The 24,052-nt window shown below is 40.8% G+C and overlaps 1 protein-coding gene across 1 annotated transcript in view; it reads right to left on the bottom strand.

The window, feature by feature from the left end:
* CALCR (calcitonin receptor) overlaps positions 1-24,052 on the bottom strand; it is a gene marked incomplete at its 3' end in the record, with an annotated part of 161,335 nt that overhangs the window by 21,914 nt on the left and 115,369 nt on the right. Inside the window, exons 8-11 of the mRNA XM_081931980.1 lie at positions 17,319-17,472; positions 15,519-15,579; positions 15,357-15,423; positions 13,092-13,310 (exon numbers count right to left, since the gene is read on the bottom strand). Of these exons, the coding sequence (XP_081788106.1) occupies positions 13,092-13,310; positions 15,357-15,423; positions 15,519-15,579; positions 17,319-17,472 (501 nt within the window). The remainder of the gene's footprint in view (positions 1-13,091; positions 13,311-15,356; positions 15,424-15,518; positions 15,580-17,318; positions 17,473-24,052) is intronic.

The following is a 24,052-nucleotide window of genomic DNA, read 5'->3' as shown; positions in this document are numbered from 1 at the left end:
GATCTCTTCATCTAGGTCTGCATGTAGATAAGCTGTGTCCACATCAAATTGGAAAACTTCTAAACCAAGAATAGTTGCAGTGGTTAAAGCAATTTTTACACTTTCAGTTCTGACTGTTGGTGAGTAAGTATTTGTGTAGTCCTCAGGATAACGTTGAGCGAAACCCTGAGCTACAAGTCTGGCTTTGTATAAAGACTCACCATTCGGTTTCTTCTTGATTCTGTAGACCCATCGGGTGCCAATGACTTTCTTATTTGCTGGAGGTTTTGCAGGTGTGAATACATTAAGTTTCTTTAAACTGTCCATTTCATCCTGCATTGCATCATACCATTTGTCTTGTTCTGAATCAGGAAGCTGTTTGATTTGTGTGAATGTCTCTGGAGGAAGAGTAACGTTGCAAATCAAAGGTACTGGTGTTTTTGTCAGTTGCCATGAATAACGTTGTGGAGGGATTCCTTTTGTGGCCCTCTTGGAGCGTCTAGGAGCAACAGACCAGTCTTCTTCTTCTTCTTCATCATCATCCTCGTCCTCACGTTCGTCGCTAGCATCAGCATCCGCGGGTTGTGAAGACGGAACATCAGGTTGTGAAGAGCTGGTAGAAGGAACATCTGTTTGCAAATTGTCATCAGGCTGCGTGGCATCTGGAACACCATCTCTAGGAAAATAAACTTCAGGATCATTGGAATGAATCCTGGACCAGTCAATGTCTTCCTCAAAATTAGCAGATTGTGAAATGACAATCACATGTTTAGTATCAATGAATTTGTACCATTTTGAATTATCATCAATACCCATAAATCTTAGTCTCTTTGGTCCTTGAGTTATAGGAGTGTTCACCATAGCATATGAACCAAAAATATGGAGGTTCTTGAGATCAGGCTTGTAGCCATACAGCATGTAGAAAGGAGTTTGATTGATTACACTGCTCCAAGTACGGTTGACAATGTAATTTGCATATTTGATTGCTTCACCCCAGTATGCGTTACTGAGATTGGCATCTTCTAGAAGACAACGCATCATGGTTTGTAGAACCCCTTGTCTTCTTTCTACGACTCCGTTATGAGCCGGTGTATATGGAGCAGATGTCTGATGAAGAATTCCATTCTTACGCATCCAGTCCTGGAAACGCTGAGACATGAATTCTGCACCACGGTCACTCTGGATTCTGGCGATGCGAACTTGGTATTGTGTAGAAACAAACGCTGCAAAGTCTTTAAAGATCTGAAAGGTCTCAGATTTCTCTCTCATAGCATATACAAATCCATATCTAGAATGATTATCTACAATTGTTAAAAAATACTTTCTGCCACCAAGTGTTGGTGGGAAAGGACCCACTATGTCAGTGTGTACCAAATCAAAAATGCGTGTTGACCGGCGTGTAGCGTGTTTGGGAATTGCAGCCGCCTTGGATTTAGCCTTTTTGCAAACCGCACAATCCAAAAACACCTTACACCCCTTTAGATCCAAACCTTTTGCGAACTCCGGCATCTTTCTAAGAACACGGAAACTGGCATGCCCCAATCTTCTGTGCCACTTGTGAATACACCTGGAATGCAAAGGTTTACCAGTTAGTGAATTCTTAACATTAACAGTTTCATGAGGACCCTCAGGCTTGCTTTGAGCAATCTGTTTCTGTTTTGTCTGTTTGTTGGCTTTAGGAGCCTTTGGCACAGTAACGCTTTCTCTCTCTGGGACAACTCTCTCTGGGTTTGCGTTGTGCCTTTTTGGAGTTTGCATACTTGCCTGTGCTTGCCCTTTAGGCTTTGGCTTTAAGTAATAAACACCACCAATCAGCATAGTTTCAGCAACAATATCACCATCTTTAACTAAGTAACTTGCTTTTTCGAGGTGGTGAACCTGGAACTTTAACTCTCTAGACAAGTGACTTTGACTAAGCAAATTACTGGTTGCTGAAGGTATGTAATAAACATCAGGGATGTGTGTATCGAGCTCTTCAATGTAAACAGTTCCTTTTCCCATAACCTTGCAAGTGTGATTGGTGAAGGAATACAGTTCTCGATACTCGGGCTCTGGTTCGCCCATCTCTGTGAAAAGTTCCCTTCTGTGGGTAACGTGCACAGCTGCTCCACTATCTAAAGTCCACAAAAGACGTCTGTCGAACTTTGGATCAGGTTGTGGAACGTTGGTTATGGCCAGTGTTGCAAGCGGAGCTTGTGGATCACGCCTTGGACCACGACGACCTTGTCTTCCGCCTCTACCTCTGCCTCTGGAATCTGTTCCTCTGGGCTGGTACGTGGCGGGAGCTGGAACTCGTTGGGGACAATCCCGGGTGTCATGTCCCACACGGTTGCAGGTGTAGCATTTTGGCATCCTTGGAGCGTAGCCTCTTCCTCGGAAGGGACGTCTGGCTGGAGCCTTTGATGCTGGAGGCCGTTGCAGATGTGGTGTAGCTAACCTGATAGCTTCGTCTTCCACTAAAAGTCTGCAAACGTGGTTAACTGTGCGTTGAGCAATAGGCACGTAGTTAATCTTTGCAACAGCATCTTTCCATTCATAATTCAATGAGTTAATGATGATGCTAATCATTTGGATATCATCGATTACATGGCCATTTTGTCTCAATTCACTTCTCATTCTTTTCAGTTTGGTCAAATGTCCACCAATTCGTTCACCAGGTTTCAACTTCGAACCATGGAACTCAGACATAAGCAAACATGAAGATTCAATTGAAACGGGCCTGTAGCAATCTTCCAAAATAGCCCATATTTCTTGGGCAGTTGCATCAGGTGGAAAGATACCTTGGATCTCAATTTCCATTGACATGAGTAAAGTCGTGATAGCTCTGTTTTCGAGATCTCTTATCGCAGGTGTCCAGGGCTGACGGGGAGGATTAAAAACCATGGAATATGTGCCTTCTCTTCGAAGCAAGAGCGCAATTTCACTGACCCAGGCTTTATAATTCTCTCCTGACTCCTTTAATTTGGACTCACCAGTCAAGGGGGTGACTGTGAATACCTGCTGAGGAACAATTTGTTGCTCAGGTTGCAAAGCTGGTTGTTGAACCAGGGGATGCTGGGGTTGCATCATTGGCCTTTGCGTGGCAACATCAAATTGGCTTCCTCGAATTCGCCTTTGGCTTTGCCTTTTTCCATCTAGGGAGAATTCCGCACCGCCAGGGGGTGTTGAAGACTTAACCTTTGAGGGCAAAGTTTGGGCTTCTGTAAAACTCATAGACATATCTCTGAAAATCTGGTCCAATTGCTTAATCTTTTGCTGTAATAATTTTTCTCCGCCAGCAGATGGCAGTGCAGCTTCACTTTTTGGCTGCCTCTCCTTTCTATACGTATGCGGAAGTTCAGTTGACTCAAAGGGACCACGTGACCTCGGTGACGTGTACATGTCTCTTTGTTCTAATTGACCAATGAACTCTGTGGGGTGTGTCTTAGGCTGTTGTTTTGAAGAAGACAAGATGGCGTCTTCAGACATTTTGGGAGTGGGGGAGCTTCTTCTACTTCGCCTTATCTCTTCAAAACACACTCTCGCCTCCCTAGCATATTTTTCAAACAGTTCTATTTGATCTAGATAGCTTTGCATTTCTTGCTCATCTGGGGAGATGTTATAAAATCTGCTTTCTGCGTGGGAGGATTTTTTCTGTGCCGGCAGTTGCCATTCATCAATCGTTTGATAATCTGCGAGGGTCTGGGAATGGAGTGGCTCTGGCAGAGTGGGAAGTTTTGGCTTGGCCCCCAAAAATTCATAATCTCCTGGAGATATTTTAGAAGGAGGAACCACTGACCTCGTTTCGTGGATGTCGCGTCCTGTAGCTCCTTCTCCCATATTTGGCTCGGCACCTGAAGGAATTTGTTGTTCCTGAAGCACGTTTTGATCTTGCTTCTCTGTGTCCGAGGGAGCCTCCTTGTCAGAGGAAGCTGATCCATCTGTGCTCGCCCCATCTTTCTTTTTCTTTTTTTTCTTTTTCTCCGACATTGCTAATTAGGCTTAGTCGGTTATCTTAAGATAGCGCGAAGAGAAAATACAGCCATAAATTGTAGCCATCTCAGCTAGTATCATCAAAACCATCCTCTGCTACCAAGATGTCAGGGGAAAAAAACACCCTGTTGGAGATCAATGGACCGTGGCTGATTCCCTTCCGCATATCTTTTGAGATATTGAGAAAAATAAGTCTTTAAAGTATTCTAATTAATAAACAAACTTTAATAATAAAATAATAAAAGTAAATGAAACAGAAAATAACTAATTGGTTACATTTTGATAATGAAAGCTACGTTTTGCCAAAGTTGGCTGCCGAACAAAGAAGAGAGGAATTTGGAAAAGTGTAACGCGTGCGCAATAAATCACTTTCAGATAACATTTTGTTTTATGACCTGCGCAATAAAGCTTTCTTAGTTTAACTCTTGAGTGTCAGTTTAGGCAGTTCAGGCCTAGCAAACTTTTTAACATCGTGACACTCTCTTACGCTTTCTCTTTCTCTCTCTCCCTCCCCCCCTCTCTCTCACATACACATACCTTTCAGTTGGTGAAAATTTCTGTTTTGCCAGCTGGGAAGCTGGCAAAGAAGCCTCAGTTTCCCTGACCCCTGCAGCTCTCGGAGGAAGGGAAACGAGCCTGGGCCTCATCTCTGCCTCCTTCCTTGAGAGCTGGCTTCAGGTCACTGTGCCCTTCATTTGCCTTTCACCTGGAGGCTCTGCCAGCAGGGCACCTGCCATTTCACCTCCAAAGAGAAGCTTGGGAGTGAAGCACAAATGGTTGCGACTTGAGGCTCCCAAGGACGATGCTGGACACCGAGGGTGGCGGTGACACTGGCTGCTGCTCCTTCTGCTGCTCCTGGTAATGCAGGCTTCTTGAAGAGCATTAAGTTGCAGGCGCAGTGGCGCACCGATTCCAGCAGCTGCATTTTCCCTTGAAATCTGCTGTCCCGGCAACCCAAAGGGGACATTCTCCCAGCGGCGTCTCAGGCACTCCCACCCTTAGCCTGGAGGGAGTGAGGATGGCTGTGCACAGTATGGCACCTCCCGGCTCTCCTCAGATCATTGAGGGGCTTCACACGCCTGCTCGCTCGCATGGCTTGCGGGAATGGGAAGCGCAGGGATATTAATGTAGTAGGGTGGGGAAGGCTGACACAGAAGGTTAAATAAACAAATTTGGCTTTGCTTCCTTGCGCGGCAAGAGAGAAAGTTGCCTGAGATGCTGCTGGGAGAATGTCCCCTTCGGGTTGCCGGAACAGCAAGTTTCAAGGCAAAACGCTGCTCCTTCTCAGGCAACTTTCTCTCTTGCTGAACAAGGAAGTGAAGCCAACTTTATTTATTTGGTTGGTTGGTTCCCGGACCTTGGAAGGCGATCTCCCTGCGCCTTTTATGCCCAGGGTGACCCATTTCATCGCTTGCGTCTCATCCCGCAGCACTCGCTTGAGATTCTAGCTGATTTTCTCTCAAGCAGTGGCCGCGAGCACCGGGGAACCTCCCGCTCTAGCCTCTCCTGCCCTACTACATTAAGATCCCTGTGCTTCCCAATCCCTTCGGGTTGCCGGGACAGCAAATTTCAAGGCAAAACGCAGCGGCTGGAATCGGTGCACCTGCAACTTAATGCTCTCCAAGAAGCTTGTGTTACCAGGAGCAGCAGAAGGAGCAGCAGCGGGTGCCATCGCCACCCCCGGTGTCCAGCGTCCTTCTTGGGAGCCTTGAGTTGCAGCCGTTTGTGTGTCTCTCCCGAGCTTCTCTCTGGAGGTGAAATGGGAGGCGCCATGCTGGCAGAGCCTCTGGGTGGAAGGTGAGTGAAGGGCGCAGTGATAGGAGAGGCTGCTGTCCCCGAAGCCCGCTCTCAAGGAAGGAGGCAGAGATGAGGCCCGGGGCTTGCTTTCCTGCCGGGCAATAGGGGAGAGCTTTCTCGCATGCCTTCGGAGAAAGAAAGAAGGCGTGTAAGAAAAAATCCCCGCCCACTGCCCAAACGTGTTAAGGAGGGAAGCTGTGCGACCTCCTTTCGTTCTGTCTGCCTCCTTCACTCATTTGGGCAGCAGAGACTGAAAGGAGGTAATGTAGCCGAGGGCAAAGGAGCCTGCACTTCCTTCCTTCAAACATTCAACGTTCAGGCAATGGGGGGGGGGTGCTTTCTCGCACGCCTTCGGAGAAAGAAAGAAGGTGTGTGAGAAAGCCCCCCCTCACTGCCTCTCAGAAGTGGGGTGATTGATGAGTCAGCGAATCAGTGAGCAGCATGCGGGGAAAGCATGGTGTACATGGGCGGGGCAAGCAAGCAAGCAAGTGGCAACCAGACGGGTGGGGGAAGCGAGCAAGGGGGGCAGGTGGGAGGGAGCATTCTGGTACTGTGCCACTGGACGAACGAGTTCCTAAAGGTATGCTAAATTTCATAAACGGGTTCTAGCGTACTGGTGAGAACTGGCTGAAACCTACTCCTGATTGCAGCCCTTACAGCCCATGCCAGTCACAAGGATTAACACCTGCACTATGATGTGGAAAATGAGGCAAATTGTAGAACTTGCCCTATTATAGTCTTGGCCTATTTTAAAAAGCTATTTTCTTTTCAAACCCAGTGGAAATAAAACTCTGGGCTTATGGGTGCATACCCAGCTTGTTAATACTTCCACCTTTTGTAGCCCTCACTCTTCTGAAAAATATTAAATACAGATTGGAGTTATTAAAAGACTGCACATTTGTGCTTCAAAAATATACACATACACTCAGAGACATATTTGTTGTGTGTGTGTGTGTGTACAAAATAAATTCTTTTCTGTATGACATTCTCATTACATACACACACCTGGAAATAAGCACTTCAGAATTCTCTAATTTTCATAAACAATTTAGTAAATGTATGTAACATTGCAGTCCTGCATCCGTTTGTAATAGCAATCTTCCTTTAAAAAAAATGTTTCTATCTTGTTTATAAAAGCATTTGGGGTCATATAATTTCATGGACACATTTCACAAGTATAATCTAATCTGAACTTGTTCAGATAGTTTTGAAATAAGATTTTAGTTCAATACTACTAAAGGTAAATACAAGAGCCATGTAAGAAACAACGAGGAGGTTAAAGGCAATAAATGAGGTAATTTCAAAATAACAAATGCTCATTAAAAAATAGCTTGTTTTGATTTATAACATTTTGAAACTGAAACTACTGTCCTTGCCTAAAACTATTGCTCTTCCATTAATGCAGCCTTCTCCAACAGAATGACTACTAGATTTCTTGGAAATTACTTCTAGAATTCTGAACCACTAGATTACTTGGTCAAGTTTGCCATGAATCTTAAGAATAATAGTTCCAATATAACTATTCTCAGTTTGAGAAAGAATGCACTGCAACATGGCAGCGCTGTGGTGATTATTCAGGGGGAAAATAGTGAAGAAATATATATACATACATTTACATATACATATACATCAGGGGTGGGTTCCTGCCAGTTCTAACCTCTTCTATAGAAGAGGTTCCACAAATCTACAGTGCGGTTTAGAACCGGTTCCAGCTCCCACCCCCTGCCCGCCCACACATCATCAAGATAAAGAGTGAGAGGAGGAATTCTGGGAGTTGAAGTCCACAAGTCTTAAAGCTGTCAAGTCTGAACACCCCTGGGGTTTTTTTCTAAAGGGTTAGGGGTGCAAGAGTCTTGTAACTTGACAGCTTTAAGATTTGCATGCTTCAATGCCAGAGTTTTTGGTTGCTAAGAAAGAGTGTTGTTAAGTGAGTTTCACCACATTTTACAAGTTGGCCACGCCCACCCAGTCACATGGCCAGCAAGCCACTCCCACAAAGCAGGCCACACCTACGGAAGAGGTTCTAAATTTTTTTGAAACCCATCATGCAGTAAAAGTATGGCTAGCTGATGAGAACTAAATAGCTTGAAATAGATATATACTAGTCTCCCTTTATTTATTTATCAGCACAAGTGCAACACAAATGTAACAAAGGCAACATTAAAAAATGGCTTTCTGCCTGGATGGTTCTAAGGGTGAGCCGAAAGACAGAAAAGGGAAGCAGTATGCTCCCTACCATATTTGGGCATACCAGGGGTTGTGATATAACACACACACACACACACGTACATACATACAATAACTCCAGGAAGAAATGACTAGAAAATATGTATGATGTAATCAGTGGACACATTTCAATGCATTTATTCCAGTATTTTAACACATTATTCTAAAGCAGTTGCAATATAATCCATCTGTGTTTTCCTAGAGATAAGGTACATTAATGTAGTGATTGTATCTCAAACATCGTGGGACAATATCCCTGAAGTGCTGTTCCCATTTGAACAATTTTGAATCCAAATTCTGGAATAATAGTGGGTTGCACACACTGAGCTTCCATAACAGCATTACAGCATACAAATACAAAAATGGCAGTGCAGGAGAATCCTAGAATCATTCTGTTTCTTCCTGTCCCACCACAGCCATTCTCACACAGAACTCTAAGGTTTGAAGCAACTTGAGATAATACAGAATAAAAGCTAAACAAAAGTAGCAGTGCTGACTTTATACATTGATATGTAATTGGAAAGGCTGTCCCATTCTGGGGAGTTATCGAAGATAGTTTTAAAGATTAATAAATCAGTAACCCCTTTAAAAGCCAAACACACTTGTTTCCTATTATTTTATACCACAAATTGGTAATAAATCACAACCATAGCATTGTATGGAGATTTATACATACTGGTAAATCTTAAGCATAGGCTTTGGGAATTGTGTATGGCTTGCAGACTCAGGGTTTGTCCTTCTGACAAAGTAGAAACTATGGTTTATAAATTACAAACCAAAGTACATTGTGGAATTAAGTGATACCACAGCATACTCAGAAGAGTAGATGTTGCTTCAATTCAGGGCTTTTAATTAGAAAGAAACCACATGATTTCTTCTATACTATCCATGGGTTTGACTTGTTCACAAAATATATGCCATTACAATCTAAATATTTTGGGTAGGTTTTTCTTATCTTCAGTGGCATCCAATTTGACATGAAATAGTCATGATCCTGACAGGTTTCCATTAAGCAGATTCACATATTACCCAATGTCAAGCTAAGTATGCATGTGCTTTTGTAAAATTTCTTAGAAGACATTTAGCATTATCCCAGAAGAATAATTCTTGTATGATCATCCTCTTGAGAGTAGTCACAATATCTTCCCCAGTTTATTTATTTGGTTTGTTTTTAATATCTGATAGCAGCAATAAATCAATGGATGACATCACACCTTTTTGCATTGTAGCATATGTATAACCTTACATATATTATTATAGCTTAGAGAATGCATGTATTACAAGCTAATCAACATATTACTGCAATAATATAGGAGTCAGTTTAATGTGCTTTGGTTTCTTGCAGAATACACATTGATAGATTAAAGGGAAAATGTGGCTCCTTCTCCTGCCAGCATCACATTATTTGCAGGCCATGCAGGAAAACATATTGTTGATCTCTCCTGAATCCTGTTATTAGCAGACTAGCATATTGCTGCATAATCTATAGCCTGCTTTGATCTTGGTTTGATATCCTGGCAACATAAATGTTGTTCTTTGCTATAAATATACACAGCTAAACATAGCTTTTTATATAGCTGCAGATGTATTTAAATTTCCTTGGAGCATCAGCAATGATTTCAGAGTCTGATAATATCTAAATGCAAATATTTGCTCAGTGAACTGTTACTTAACAATTAGTTATTTATCTCTGACTGCTGAAGAATTTAGATTATTTCCCATTTTAGTGGCATAAGAACCATCTATAGCTAGTCCTCAGTTTACAACCATTATTAGGACCGTAACTTCCATTACAAAGTGATGTGGGTTGTTTGTCATGCCTGATTTTACAACATTTTTTGCCCTGTTACTTAAGCAATTAACTCTGATTGTTAAACAAATCTGACTACCCCAAAATCTGACTTTGCTTATTGGAAGCACCCTAGCAAGGACTCTCGGTGGCTACTACTTTTGTAAATAAATTCCACTTGTTAGGTGCTTGAATTTTGATCATATGATCTTGGGGGATGTTGCAACCGTTTTAAGTGTATAAGGTAAAGGTATAGGTTCCCTTCGCATATACATGCTAGTCATTCCTGACTCTAGGGGGCAGTACTCATCTCCGTTTCAAAACTGAAGAGCCAGCACTGTTGGAAGACATCTCTGTGGTCATGTGGCCGGCATGACTAAATGCCAAAGGCGCACAGAATGTTGTTACCTTCCCATCAAAGGTGGTCCCTACTTTGCTACTTGCATTTTTACATGCTTTCGAACTGCTAGGTTGGCAGAAGCTGGGACAAGTAACGGGAGCTCACTCCGTTACATGGTGCTAGGTACTCGAACCCCTGAAATGCCAATCTTTCTGATTGACACGCTCAGCAGTCACTGAGCCACCACGTCCCTTCTATTAAGTGTTGTAAGTCACTTTTTTTCAACACTGCCATTAACTTTGAACAGTCAAAATTACAACTGGCAGTAAGTCAAGGATGGCCTGTACAATGCTGTGGGTTTTTGATTTAGGACTAGGAAGGATGGAGCCCCATTTGAGACAAAGAAAGAAAGAGATTTTATGCAGATCTTGTAATCATGGAAAGAAAATATTTCTTTTCATAATTGGTTATTTATTATTTTTATCAGATGGGTGGGAGCTCCACGGCAAATTTATGCCTCAGGTTCATAGCCCTTTTTAGACAGACCTACCCAACAAAAGTGGGCTGCCAAAGCATAATTTTAAACCATTGCAGGGAGAAGAAAAATCCTTGCTGATTTTCTGATTTCATATAGAGAAGAATTAGGGGACTGGAGACTAAAACATATGAAGAACGGTTGCAGGAACTAGGTATGTCTAGCTTAAGAGAAAGAAGGACTAGGGGAGACATGATAGCAGTGTTCCAATATCTCAGGGGTTGCCACAAAGAAGAGGGAGTCAAACTATTCTCCAAGGCACCTGAGGACAGAACAAGAAGCAATGGGTGGAAACTAATCAAGGAGAGAAGCAACTTAGAACTAAGGAGAAACTTCCTGGCAGAACAATTAATCAGTGGAACAGCTTGCCTCCAGAAGTTGTGAATGCCCCAACGCTGGAAGTCTTTAAGAAGATGTTGGATAGCCATTTGTCTGGAACGGTATAGGGTTTCCTGCCTAGGCAGGGGGTTGGACTAGAAGACCTCCAAGGTCCCTTCCAACTCTACTATTGTATTGTATTGTAAAACAGGGCCATACACAAGTTTTCTCAGTTTTGGGACCATACCTGGTTGTTCCACCTGGAACAAACAGTACTAGGATGCTTAAAATTAAATACCATTCACTATCTTCCTCAAATCAAACTTTTAGGAAAAAAACAACAAAAGACTAATGAAGGGATGTAATTTATTCAAGCTGTACCAAGAAGATTTCTTATGTTAAAGGAGGTCACAATAGGAAAAGATTTCAAAGCCTGCTCTGGGAAAATGCATGAATAAAAAAAGCAATCATCGTTTACCATTAAAAAATGATTTTCTAGCAATTTGTATTAACTGCTCTTTATATCAGAGGAGATGGTCTAGACCAAGCGTGTCAAACTCAAGGCCCATGGGCCTTGAGCTGCTTAAATCTGGCCAGGAAATATCAAAGGAATGGCCCATGGTGTCTCTGCCAGGCAAAATAGGTCAGGGGGATGCATGCGGCCCCCATGCGGCCCATTTTCAGCCTCCGCAGCCTCCTGCAGCACTCTGCCGGCCATAAATGGGCCGCGTGGAAGCCCTACGTGGCCTGTTTTTGGCCTTCCTGGCCTCCAGCAGCACTCTACAGGCCAGGAATGGGCAGTGTGGAGGCCAAAACCATCCCCTGCACATCCCGTTTTGAGCCGCTAGAGTGCTGCAGGAGGCCAAAAATGTTTGCACGCTGAACCAGAAGCAATGCCGGCGGCACCCCACCCCCTGCACTGCAGCCACCAAATCAAACAGTGATGCAGTTTGTTAAAATGTGGAACTAGAACTCACAATCTCTTTAACCGCTAGATCAAACCAGCTCCCTCAAAATATATTATGCTTATTTACTGGATATTTTTTTAAAAAAAACCATGCCAATGATTTTCAGTAGGTCACTTTGGAAGTCAAAAGGGAATTAAAAGTCTGCCTGCTTGCATTTGTCCACTCATTATCATACGGATCCTAGTGACGCTGGCCATGCCTTCATAGTTTTCAAGCTGCAGTATGTGGTTTTGATTTTTCTGTCAGTGTTTTCTGTCATGAATGAGGAACACTGGAAAAAGTATACTGGAAAATGTATACCAAGCACTCTCAGGATGACTAATGAACCAGTGGTGGGATTCAAATTTTTTACTACTGGTTCTGTGGGGGTGGTTTTGTGGGGGTGGCAGGGGAAGGATACTGCAAAAACCCCTTTCCCTCCCCACTCTCAAAATTTCTGCTACCGGTTCTCCAGAACCAGTCAGAACTGGCTGAATACCACCTCTGCAATGAGCAGTATCTCAGACTAGCAAAACAAAGTGGAATGTATTTGTGGGCTGTCGGCCTAAGTAGTCTTCTTCCCATGGTGTTGGGAAAAGACTTATGCAATGCAAACCTTATATACCTAGTGACAATTCTCATTCAGACTAAATTTGCCACTCACATTTTTCTGCATCCTTTGGATTTGCAAGTACCAATATTTATTCTTTCCATGAATGTATTTTTAGATGCGAATATTAAACTCATTACCCAGGCAGTTAGACAGGGGAGTTAGTTACTTACCAGGAAGAAAGGATATATCTTTATTCTCTCTTCTTCAAGTTAGCTTTCCCTACATACTATAAATCCCTGCACGATCTTTCTTTTATGTAAGATAATATTTCTATACGAACATTAAAAAATAAGGGATAGATCTAAAATTGTGCCTCCATCTCCATAAGATTCTATGTTTACTCAGTTAATATGCATAAGAACTCAGCCTAAATTATCTCACAAATTTATGTGTGAATTGTTTTATTTGGAAAATAACCCACAAATCAACTAATCTGCTGTAAAGCTGACTTACTCTCATTGACTTTAGTGGCACTAATCCATTATCCAAAGCCAGCTGTGTTTCCTGGGAAAATATTCTTTTGTCAAATGAAACCTACTAGCATTACCAAAAAAAAACTCCAATCATAAACATACCTGATAGTGCATTAAAATATGCATGATGTAATCATATATTTCTCCAGCAAGTTTATTTTCTGGTCTCCAGGGAAAGATGACAAACTGAATACCTAATAAGGGCACAAGAATTAAAGTGGCTCTGACAGCTTTCATGTACATATTGGATTCAGCCCGATGTGTATCTCTCAGTTTTGTAATGAGAACTCGTACAATGTTGAGCAAAAAGAAAAAATTGACCTGAAAAAAATAAATGTGTTTCTTTTATTCTTATAAAAAATTAAACAAAGATAAAGACATATGAATATTCCAATATAAAGAAAATATTACTCTCATTTTCATTTGTAACCAACAGGGAATTTAGCTCACAACCAGGAAACATTAAAATTTGCCGTGAAGTTTGCAAAATGTCTGTAAACCCCACTAGAAAAGAGGGCACATACAAGCAATATTTGTTGGTCTGCCTGTCTTTGCAGATTCAGAAAAGCTTATCAATTTATCCATTTTGTGCCAGAGCGCCTCCCTAATCACGTGGGAAGCCTTCACCTAGAACCGTGATGGCAAACCTATGGCATGCATGTCACAGGTGGCAAGCAGAGCCCTCTCTGCAGGCACGCGAGCTGTCACCCCACTTCAGCTTCACCACGCGTGCACATGATCCTCCTGCTGGCTAGATGATTTTGGGGGGTCTGCTGTACATGCGTGGGAGAGTGGGGTGCATGTGGGAGACACATGTACATGCATGGGGGGCTAGGGGTGCATGTACATGCACAGGAGCAGGAAGATCGCACATACATGTGTGGGGAAGAGAGCATGGGAGGAAGGTAGCATGGGGAGTGTAGTGCACTCCCTCCCCCACAGCCCATTTTTGGTCTCAGGGGACTGCAAGGAGACCTACTAGGCCAAAAACGAGGTGCTGGGGGGGGGGTCATTCATGGATGCATGTGGGGTCAGGCACGGGGGTCGGTGTGTGTGTGTTGTGAGCTCATTGCATTATGGGTGTGGCACGTGATGGCATGCGATGACAAAAAGGTTAGCCATCACAGACCTAGAATAATTCCTTACTTGGTCCAATCCCAACATGCCAACAAAAGAGTGAAAAGAAGATACAGGGCCAAACTGCGTGCTCTGCTTTGTTGCCTGAACTCCAAAATCTGTCTCAGACTATTAGTAAAGATATACCCATTATGAATCAAAGCACCCTACTCTCTCCTTCAATGTCTCCAACAGCATAATAAATGCATTTTTGTAATAGCAAAAGTAGTGTGAAACCTAGATAATAAAGAAGGTTTGAAGACAGCTTTTCCCTTCTCCCCCATAATAGTAATTAGGCTTTTTAAAAAAATGATATATTTTATTTCCCAGAGTGATTCAATATGGAAGATACATGTACCAAACCATATTGGTCTTTCTGATATTTTGGAGGGAATGATTACAGCAAATCTTGATTTGATTGAAATTTTTGGGAAATCAAGAATCAGGGATGGTATTCCCTTTCAAAGAGTAAAATGTAGTAGGATATTATGCACAGCAGCTGGTTATCACAATCTGTTACACTGAAAATATTTATGCAGTGTTTCTATTAGAAATTAATAAACTGTATGCAACAAGTAACTTATTTTTAATGGATTTTTTTCTAGGACTTTAATCTTTGCTATATTTGTCATAACTATCATCATAATATAAGCTTTTATCAGATGCTCCACATATCTGCAGGCATTATAAAAATCTGTTCATCTATTAATTCCTGTATCCTTTTTCCTAAGTAGCTGTATATAATGACTGAGATCTCTTAAGAACCCAAATATATAGCATTTACCCTATTACTTCAGATTAAAGATTAAACCAACATTCTGCATCAGACAGTGTCAATCCAACACATGCACAAAACATGCAAATATGGAGATCAAAGAGGTGAGAAATAAGCCTTCTGCATTTGCCAGGACTTTTTTTTTTACCAAAAAAATACATATTATACCAAGCAGAGTCCAACTACCTGGTGTACTCAGAAAAATCCCCACTCATTTCAAGTTCAAAACATCGGATTATGGTGCTATGTTATTGATAGATTTAGCATCCAATTTGCTTCTCTACCCATGAAGACAGAAATCTGCTTCAAATCAAAATAATGGTTCAGAAGTCCTAAGGACACAAGGAACCATGGAATTGGGTGATTATCCTGAATACTGTGATAAAACAGGGGACAAAACATCTCAATAAGAACAATGAAGTGTAGCAGAATTAGTTAGTGCTGAACTCACAATAAGTAGCAAATAATATTCTCACCAATAAAGCTGCCATAACAGGCCCATGAACAATGTACAGCAAATATGTGTCAACGCTAATCCAACAGCTGGAAGAAAATAAATAAATTAAACAATGAAATTATATATATATATATATTAACAGATCCTAATTAAGCTTTACATAAAGTAGTACAATACTCACTTATCATTGAAATATCTGGCTCTGGCCACAGCATGAATTGATGCTGGCACTAAAGGAAAACCTAGAATAATAAATCATATATATATATCTATATATCTATATCAGATTTCATATTATTTTGGATTCAATTATGGGCATGTATATGTCTGTATGGGTAAGTCATAGAGACACAAAGTTGGAAAGAAGAGTTTAACCTAATAGTCTTCTTAGTCCAGGTATTTAATCAAACTATTCCCAGCAGAAGATCGTCCAATTTGTACCTGAACAGATTCAGTGAAGGGGATCTTAATAATTGGTTCCATTTTTAAACTGCTGCTACTGTGAGAATTTGCTTGTTCTAGCATGCAGCCTCAATCTGGATTGCTCTATATACATTTATATCCTGCCATTGTTCCACTAGCTCAAGTTAGCCAAAGTTGTGCATTAGTGAAAAGTTAAACAGATATGTGAATTAACTACAACAACAAAAATGAATCGCATAACTAGATAGGGATTTGAACAGTGACCTTCAAATCTTAACCTAGGTTCAAATCAGCTTTAAAGCTGATTTAAAGTCATTATGAAAAAACAAAAGAGTCAAATAAGGCAGTGAGTCCTGTGGCTACTGTGAGAGAGACCCAGATTCATTCCAATTGACAGTGGCACTTGCTGTTGAATTAGTCTTGACTGGCTAAGTCACGAGATTGACCAATGGGTCCCCTGTGGGCATATTAATATTTTCCCACTCAACAACGATTCCCTTTTAATGCATTTTTTATGCAACTCAATGTTCTTTACAAGCTGGAGGGAATTTGGATGCAAATTCCCATAGTTTATCAGGGAAAATTAAGCATTATCTTCAATGTTTCAAACATCTCCTTTTCAAATGGCTGTTACTGAAGATGAACAAGTTTTATGTGTTTAGGAGATGTAAACACTGATGGAAATTTTATGGGATTAAGACTGGTAACACAAACAGTTATTTTTACAATGCATTTTGCTTTAACAAATTTTAATTTAACAAATCATTGTTAAATTATATGTGAAAGAATAAAAATGGACCAAACAACATTTTATATGATAAAAGTTCTGATTTGGCTGAGATACGTTTCTTGAAATAAATGTGAGCTATAAAATTCACCTTGACTTTCCTCCAGACCTGATACAGATTACTTTGAGGCAACCTTAAAAACTGCTATCCTGATTGTACGGATTTCCACACACACACATCCCTACACATCTTAAAAGAACTAAAGGTCACCTCCAGAAGTGTATCTTCAAAAAAAAAAAAAAAAGAGCAATTGTGCAGTCTGGGAGCGTTTCTTGACCATCAGCTCTCTCTCAGCTTTTAATGGTGAGATGAGCCCAGTGAACAACAATGGCTAATGTATTAAGTGTGATGTTCTTCAATCACTCAAAACAAAGGTCAAGAAATCCTAAGGCCAGTCATATTACTTTGACGTCTGAAGCCAAAACCTCCACTAGACTCTCCCTGATGGGAAAAGTAATATAATAATTAAATTAACCATTTGCTACATCCTGTCTATCATTTGAGAGGATATAAACACAAATCCCAAAGTCACCCAACTGACTTTAATGTGCCTTTCTGTCTAGTGTTAGCATCTTAGCCATCCTACAGTTCCAATCTGCCATATTGGTTCTCATTCATGTCTACAAAGATTCTACACATTTTTTTGTATAATAACTTATAGGAGCTGTCTTTTTCTGTGGATTCCATATTTGCATGAGTCAAAGTGCTAATTATTTTAAAAACTCTGTGACAAAAGAAATATTTTAACAAGTGGGTAGAAGACCACATACCCCAGCCCAGGAGGTAATACCAATGCAAGCGCTGTTCTTCAGCAAATACTGCCACCACGATCAGTGTATGAAGATATATTCCTTCACAAAGCATCCAGAAGTAGTTACAGCCCATTGTATATTGGTGAAAAAACTGAAGCACTTTGCAGCTTATCTGTCAGAGAAAAGCAGCACACTTATGTGGAACAGATAACAATGTATATAAATGAAAAAGGAAACATAATAGACTTTCAGACGTTTTTCCTGCTATTAAATCGATCTGTGCCCTCCTTCAGCATCTTCCAATGACTGAATTTCTAATGTATCAGGTATACTGATTAAAGCTGTCTCCTTTATTAGGGCTTTGTGGAAGAAACCAACATGTTAAACACTAAAATTGACAATCCATATTTCAGATATTTTTGCCTGTGATACAGAACAAATACATGCAAAATTCAGTAAACTCAGGAGCTACACTACCTGAATTCTTCACTAATCCACAGTAATCTGGTTTTCTGAAAACTTTCTTTCTCTTATAATAAGCATTAGGTGGTGCTGTATAGCTAGAATGATTTTGAAAACAAAACATTTTTTTAAAAGTTTGCTGGCTACTGAAACTTAGTTTCATGAAGAACAGAGGTGGCATAGTGGTTAGAGTGCAGTACTGCAGGCTACTTCAGCTGACTGCTAGCTGCAGTTCAGTAGTTGAAATCTCACCGGCTCAAGGTTGACTCAGCATTCTATCCTTCTGAGGTGGGTGAAATGAGGACCCAGATTGTTGGAGGCAATAGGCTGACTCTGCAAACCGCTTAGAGAGGGCTGTAAAAGTACTATGAAGCGATATATAAGTCTAAGTGCTATTGCTATTCATGAAACCACAGATTTCAGTATCAAGAAAATGGGCTATAACAGAAATAATAGAAAATGTCCATGTGGTATCTGTTGGGTATTGAACTAGGAACAAGGAGACCCAGGTTCTAATCCACTTCAGCAATAGAAACCCACTATGTGACTTAGAGCCAGTCATTGTCTCTTAATCCAACATCACTAGATATTTATTGTGTAGAGAAAACTTGATGTACTGAGTGTTACATACATTGTTTTAAAGTACTGGAGGAAAAGCACAATGTAAATTTAAAACTTCAATACATGTTAACAAAAAAAGAAAGGATTTTCCTGAAGTCTCCTGGCAAAATACATCCATAACAAATAGTCAGACAATATGTTCACCTTCTGCAATAAAATTGGTCTTGGAATTCCTGGCTTAAAATGTCACAACTTGTTCATCTCAGGCTAGGGAAGGCTGAGAATGGTTTAGGTACAGCAGTTCTAAAACTGTTTGCATACAAGGGAAATGCTTTATTGCTGGAGAAGCTTTTAGAATAACCTTTTCTATGGGACAAGACACTAATATTTACTGCACTCTCATTTATATAGGAAAATTAAGGCTTTTCCTCAAAGTAACACTTGACTCAATATGACTACATACTTGTGGTAAATTAAAGATGAACACATTATACTTCATATACCTCTGTATCATTAATATAGTGTTTATAAAACCACTACTTTAAAGAACTGGATTTACGTTCATAATCATTTTTACACCCTTTCTGAAAAAATGCAGTAACAAAATGCTGTCTATGTAGTATGAAGGAAATTTTAAAAAAAACAATACTGGGCATGATGGGACAAAACACTATCATTTTCTCTCAAGAATAAATATTTGCAGACAGGGCAGAACTCATCAGGAATCAGTTTTCAGACCTATTTTCTATTCTGAAACTTCGTGTGATGTGACATTCACAAGGACACATTTTCATTATTTGTTATTCTCAAAGTTATTGTGAGACAGGTTTCCATATCTTGATTTAATTTTCTTGTTGGTGGATAATAGGGATATTTTTGAGTGAATGCATTGGTTTTCTGCTGACTAGGCCAGCAGGGCTTAAGTCCATGTTGGCATTATATTATATTTAACTCTTAAATCAGAGTTGAAAAACTGGCCTTTTTCTAAGTGCCTTCATTTTAATTTAAGTCTGTAGGTTTGGCTTCCTACATTAGATTAAGCACCTGCCATGTATTTTTGGGGATGGTCTATAAAAAATTACTGGCTTCGTTCCTTTGCAGAAAAAGAAAAGGCGATGATCTCTTTTGAAATCCTCTGCTTTTCCTGAGGATGCTAAGATTTGCTCCATATAGTTTTGGCAGTCAAATGATGGATGAATATTTGCAGCACATAATGAATAAGAATGTTCAATGATAGCAGATGCACTTAGTCTGGTTATTTTCGTATGGATTGTCCTATCTATCCACAACCTTTAAAAAAAAATGGGTATATTCACTAAGACGCCTAGTTTGTCTTTGTCAAACATGTCAGGAATTGGAAGCCAATAACAAAACGTGTCTGAATTAACAGTGTCAAGCTTCACCCAGCTGGGCAAGATCAAGGATGCAAGAACACATAGATGTCAGTCTGATATTTTAATACTAGCTCTGGAGATAATCAGCAATTGTGGAACTTTCTTTCCCAAACATATAGTAGATTAAATAAGGCATAATCTCTCTGAATGACTGAAATCCTTCTTCCAAGTTTTCTTTCCATTTGGAATAAATTGCTACTTATCTAAATAAACCATTAAATCACTCACTTACTACCTTGTAGTTATTAAGGTCCACATTCTCTTCCATTTCTTTCCTAAAATCCCATAATCCCCACAAAAGAAGTATCTCTATGTTCCTTATGCATTGGTTAATACGATCATTAATACACTATTTTCCCCTAAACACTGTTGTAAAATATCAGTAGTTCTATTAGTTTCACTGTATGCTAAATAAGCTACTCTGTGGGCATTGGAGGTAACCTTTTCCTGTTTATATTGATCCTCATGGCTTGTAGAATATTTCGGTGATTGATTGGCAGTGTTAGTACATAATGCTCTCTGGTCATGATGGAATGTTGTTTAATCAGAGCATGCCTATATCTAAAAAAATCACCAATAAACAATTTCTGGCTTTCAGAGTTTTGTTATTTTGTGGACATTTTATTAAACTGTTCTAAAGAACAGTTAAAATATGTTCTAGCCGGACCTTGGCATATGTCTGTAAATTTTATGTGATTATCTAAAAGTGTGCTGCTGCATTTTGTACATATATTGATCGGGGTACATTGGTGTCTGCATCAAATCACCAAAATCTTGCATGTATCTTTTCTTCTATACACTATTTTGTTTTAAAAGAAAAGACATATAAAAAGCAGCTTCACTTTGGGTTCTAAACTAGTTTCCACTGGCATATACAGGTAAACTCATCTTCTACAATGACTATATTTGCAATCACAATACTGATGAAAAAATAACTTTGGGACCAATTTACAATCTTCTCAGGTCTTTAAAGCAAAGGAAAGCTGAGGTATGATTGTAAGCACAATAGCAGTTTCATTTAGCAACCACTTTGCATAGCAACCAAATTGCTGCTCTCAATTATGATCATTCAAGGAGGACAACCTGTAGGATGTTTCTAATAAAAAACAGAAAGACTACTAATGCTGTATGAAGCATCTACATGGCCAAACTAATTTTAGGAAACTATGAAGCAGAGCAATAGGAAAGTCAATGCATGAGCTAAGATAACATGAGTAGGTTCCCATATTCATACTGTGTTAAACCATAACACAGCTCGTTTGGCTCTAGCTGGACTGTGATGTGAACCTAGTTTCTAAATTATGATTTGCAATAGCTATAACACTCAAACTTACATACTACTCCAGAGTGCTTTTACAGCCCTCTCTAAGCAGTTTATAATGTCAGCATATTGCTTCCAATAATCTGTGTCCTCATTTTATTGACTTCAGAAGGATGGAAGTCTGAATCAGCCATGAGACAGTCAGGATTGAACTCCAAGATGTGGGAAGAGTTTACCTGCAATACCACATTCTAATCACTGTACCACCAAGGCTCCTGCTTTACATGTTGCATAAGTGGACTAATTATTGTTTTATAAATTATAATTAAGCAAGCCATTGTTTTGTAATGGTGTACAAGCTCAGTTTGTGTCTGTGTTAGTTTGGTATTTTTAATGTGAAAGCCAGAGGTAGCTGTTTATAGCTTTAACAGCTTTAATGAACTACTTTAAAATTTAGATGACTGATGGAAAAATAGGCTAATTTCATTAATTTGGAGAAAACTGTGCCTTCTGTATCCTCTTAAGAACAATATCTTGACCACAGAAACATGACAGAGAGAATAAACTGAATGCATAGGAGAAAGAATACTACTGATCTTAATACAATATAATAGCAGAATTGGAAGGGACCTTGGAGGTCTTCTAGTCCAACCCCCTGCCTAAGCAGGAAACCCTATCATTTCAGACAAATGGCTATCCAACATCTTCTTAAAGACCTCCAGCATTTGGGCATTTACAACTTCTGGAGGCTTATAGCATATTGAGCACATGAGAAGGCATAGAAAAAGATGCTAACAAAGTATTGTTAACAAACGTGTATCTTCTATAGGTAGTCTTCAACTTACAATCATTTGTTTAGCAATTGCTCAAAGTTACCACAATACTGAAAAAACAATGACTTAACAGTGGTCCTCATACTTACAACCATTGCTGCATCCTCATAGTCACAAGATCAAAATTTGGGCACTTGGCAACCAGCACGTATTTATGTGGTTGCAGAGTCCATGGTCATGTGACCATTCCAGCTGGCATCCGTAAGCAAAGTCAATGACGGAAGTCGGATTTGCTTAATGAAACAAGTCTTACTGAACAATGGTGGCAAAAAAGGTTGCAAAATCAGCATGACTCACTTAACAACCATTGCTTAGTAATGGAAATTCTGGTTCCTATTGTGGTTGTAAGTGGAGGAATACCTGTACTGAGTTTATAAAGTGACATGCGCTGAGATACCTTGGTCACCCAACTCTATAAGTACCGTATTTTTCAGAGTATAAGATGCACCAAGATTATGAAGAGGTAAATTTTTTTTAAAAGTTTTTGCACGCTGCAGACCTCCCAAACCCTCTGCACACCTCATTTTTTTTGTGACAAACGGGGCATGCAGAGAGTTTGAGAGGGTCTGCAAAGTGCTCCTGGGAGCTGGTGGGGCAAAAACGAATAAAAAACAGCCCATTTTTTATGAAAATAGGCCCGTTTTTGTCCCCAAAAGGGCATGCATAGCCTTTAGGAGGCTTATAGAGTGCTCCTGGGGGCTGCCCCCCAAAACAAGCAAAAACCAGTCAATTTTTCACGAAAACAGACCCGTTTTTTTGCCAAAAAAAGGGGCACACATAGCCTTTAGGAGGCTTGTAGAGTGCTCCTCGGGGCTGGAGGGAGGTGCAAAAATGAGCAAAAAAAGGCCCATTTTTCACAAAATGGCCCCGTTTTTTGCCCCCCCCAAAAAGGGCATGCATAGACTTTAGGAGATTTGTAAAGTGCTCTTGGGGACTCAGAGGGACAAAAACAAGCAAAAACCAGCCAATTCTTTGTTCGTTTTTGCCCTCCCCAGCCCTCAGGAGCACTTTGCAGGCCTTCCATACCCTCTGCATATCCATTTTTGTGAAGGGGTGGGGTTTGGGGAGGCTAAAAATGCTGTATTTAGTGTATAAGACACACCCCGGTTTTCAGACTCTTTTTGGGGGGGGGAAAGGTGGGTCTTATACGCTGAAGAATACGGTATGTCTACTGTTAGATATTAACATATATCGTAGCAAGTCTCCTCTCTGGTCCGCCGCTACGGCGGGAAACAGGTATCGCTCTGATTGGTCGAGAGGCGTACCCGATTCGTATAAAAGGGGAACCCTCCAGCCACAGAGCAAGCTGGATCACTACTACTACTAATAAAGAGCTGTTTAAGTCACTTCGTGTCCGCAGTCTGTTCTCTCGTTGCCCAGATCTAACATTGGCGACGAAGGTGGGATCAAGAGACAGATAGGACGAAGATCGCTACTTCAGAATCTCCGGATTTGATCCAGCCCAGGAATTCGGCAGAAATTCCGGCAGCCATCTCAGGACACCGCAGCGCGGCAAATTCAAATGAGGAAAATGGCGATGCACACTCCCCCCGCTCCATTCGACCCAGCGAATGACGAATGGGAGGCATTCATGATTCGATTCGAGTGTTTTCTCGAAGCGAACGAATACATGGGGATAACCGATGCACGAAAGAAAAATATCTTCCTCGGCTACTGTGGAAAAGAAGTCTTCAATACGGCCAGAGACCTCACCGCACCTACTCCGATACAAGCGGTATCATGGGCGGCGTTGCAACAGACTCTACAGACTCATTACGCGCCAAAACCTTCCCGCCACGTTTGCCGCCAGGAATTCAACATGAGGAACCAGAAGGCGGGAGAATCAATCAATCAATATGTTGCAGCCCTACGTAAGGCATCAACTAACTGCGAGTTCAGGGATCTGGACGAGCATATCCTGGCACAATTTGTTTGTGGGTTAAGAGACATTTCGCTACAAAAAAGGCTGTTGGCAAATCCAAATTTAACCCTACAAATAGCACTAAACGAAGCAAGGGCATCCGAGTCAGCAGAAAGATCATCGGAAAGCATACAACGCGGGTTCAACACAAGCCAACCAGCACCCAGACAAACCAGAGTCCACTACGAGGACACCAACCCCGACTACAAGGATCCCGAGTTCGAGGACAGTCACCTGATGCGGAGCAGTCACATGAGGCCTGGGGGGAGACCCGGATTCCATTGCCACCCTGCGCAAGCTGCGGAGGGAATCACCCCCAG

The sequence above is a fragment of the Natrix helvetica genome (genome assembly GCF_964273705.1).
Source record: "Natrix helvetica genome assembly, chromosome: Z".
Taxonomy (NCBI): Eukaryota; Metazoa; Chordata; class Lepidosauria; order Squamata; family Natricidae; genus Natrix; species Natrix helvetica.
The sequence above is the reverse complement of the archived record's forward strand: the minus strand, read 5'-3'. Positions and strand labels throughout refer to the sequence as shown.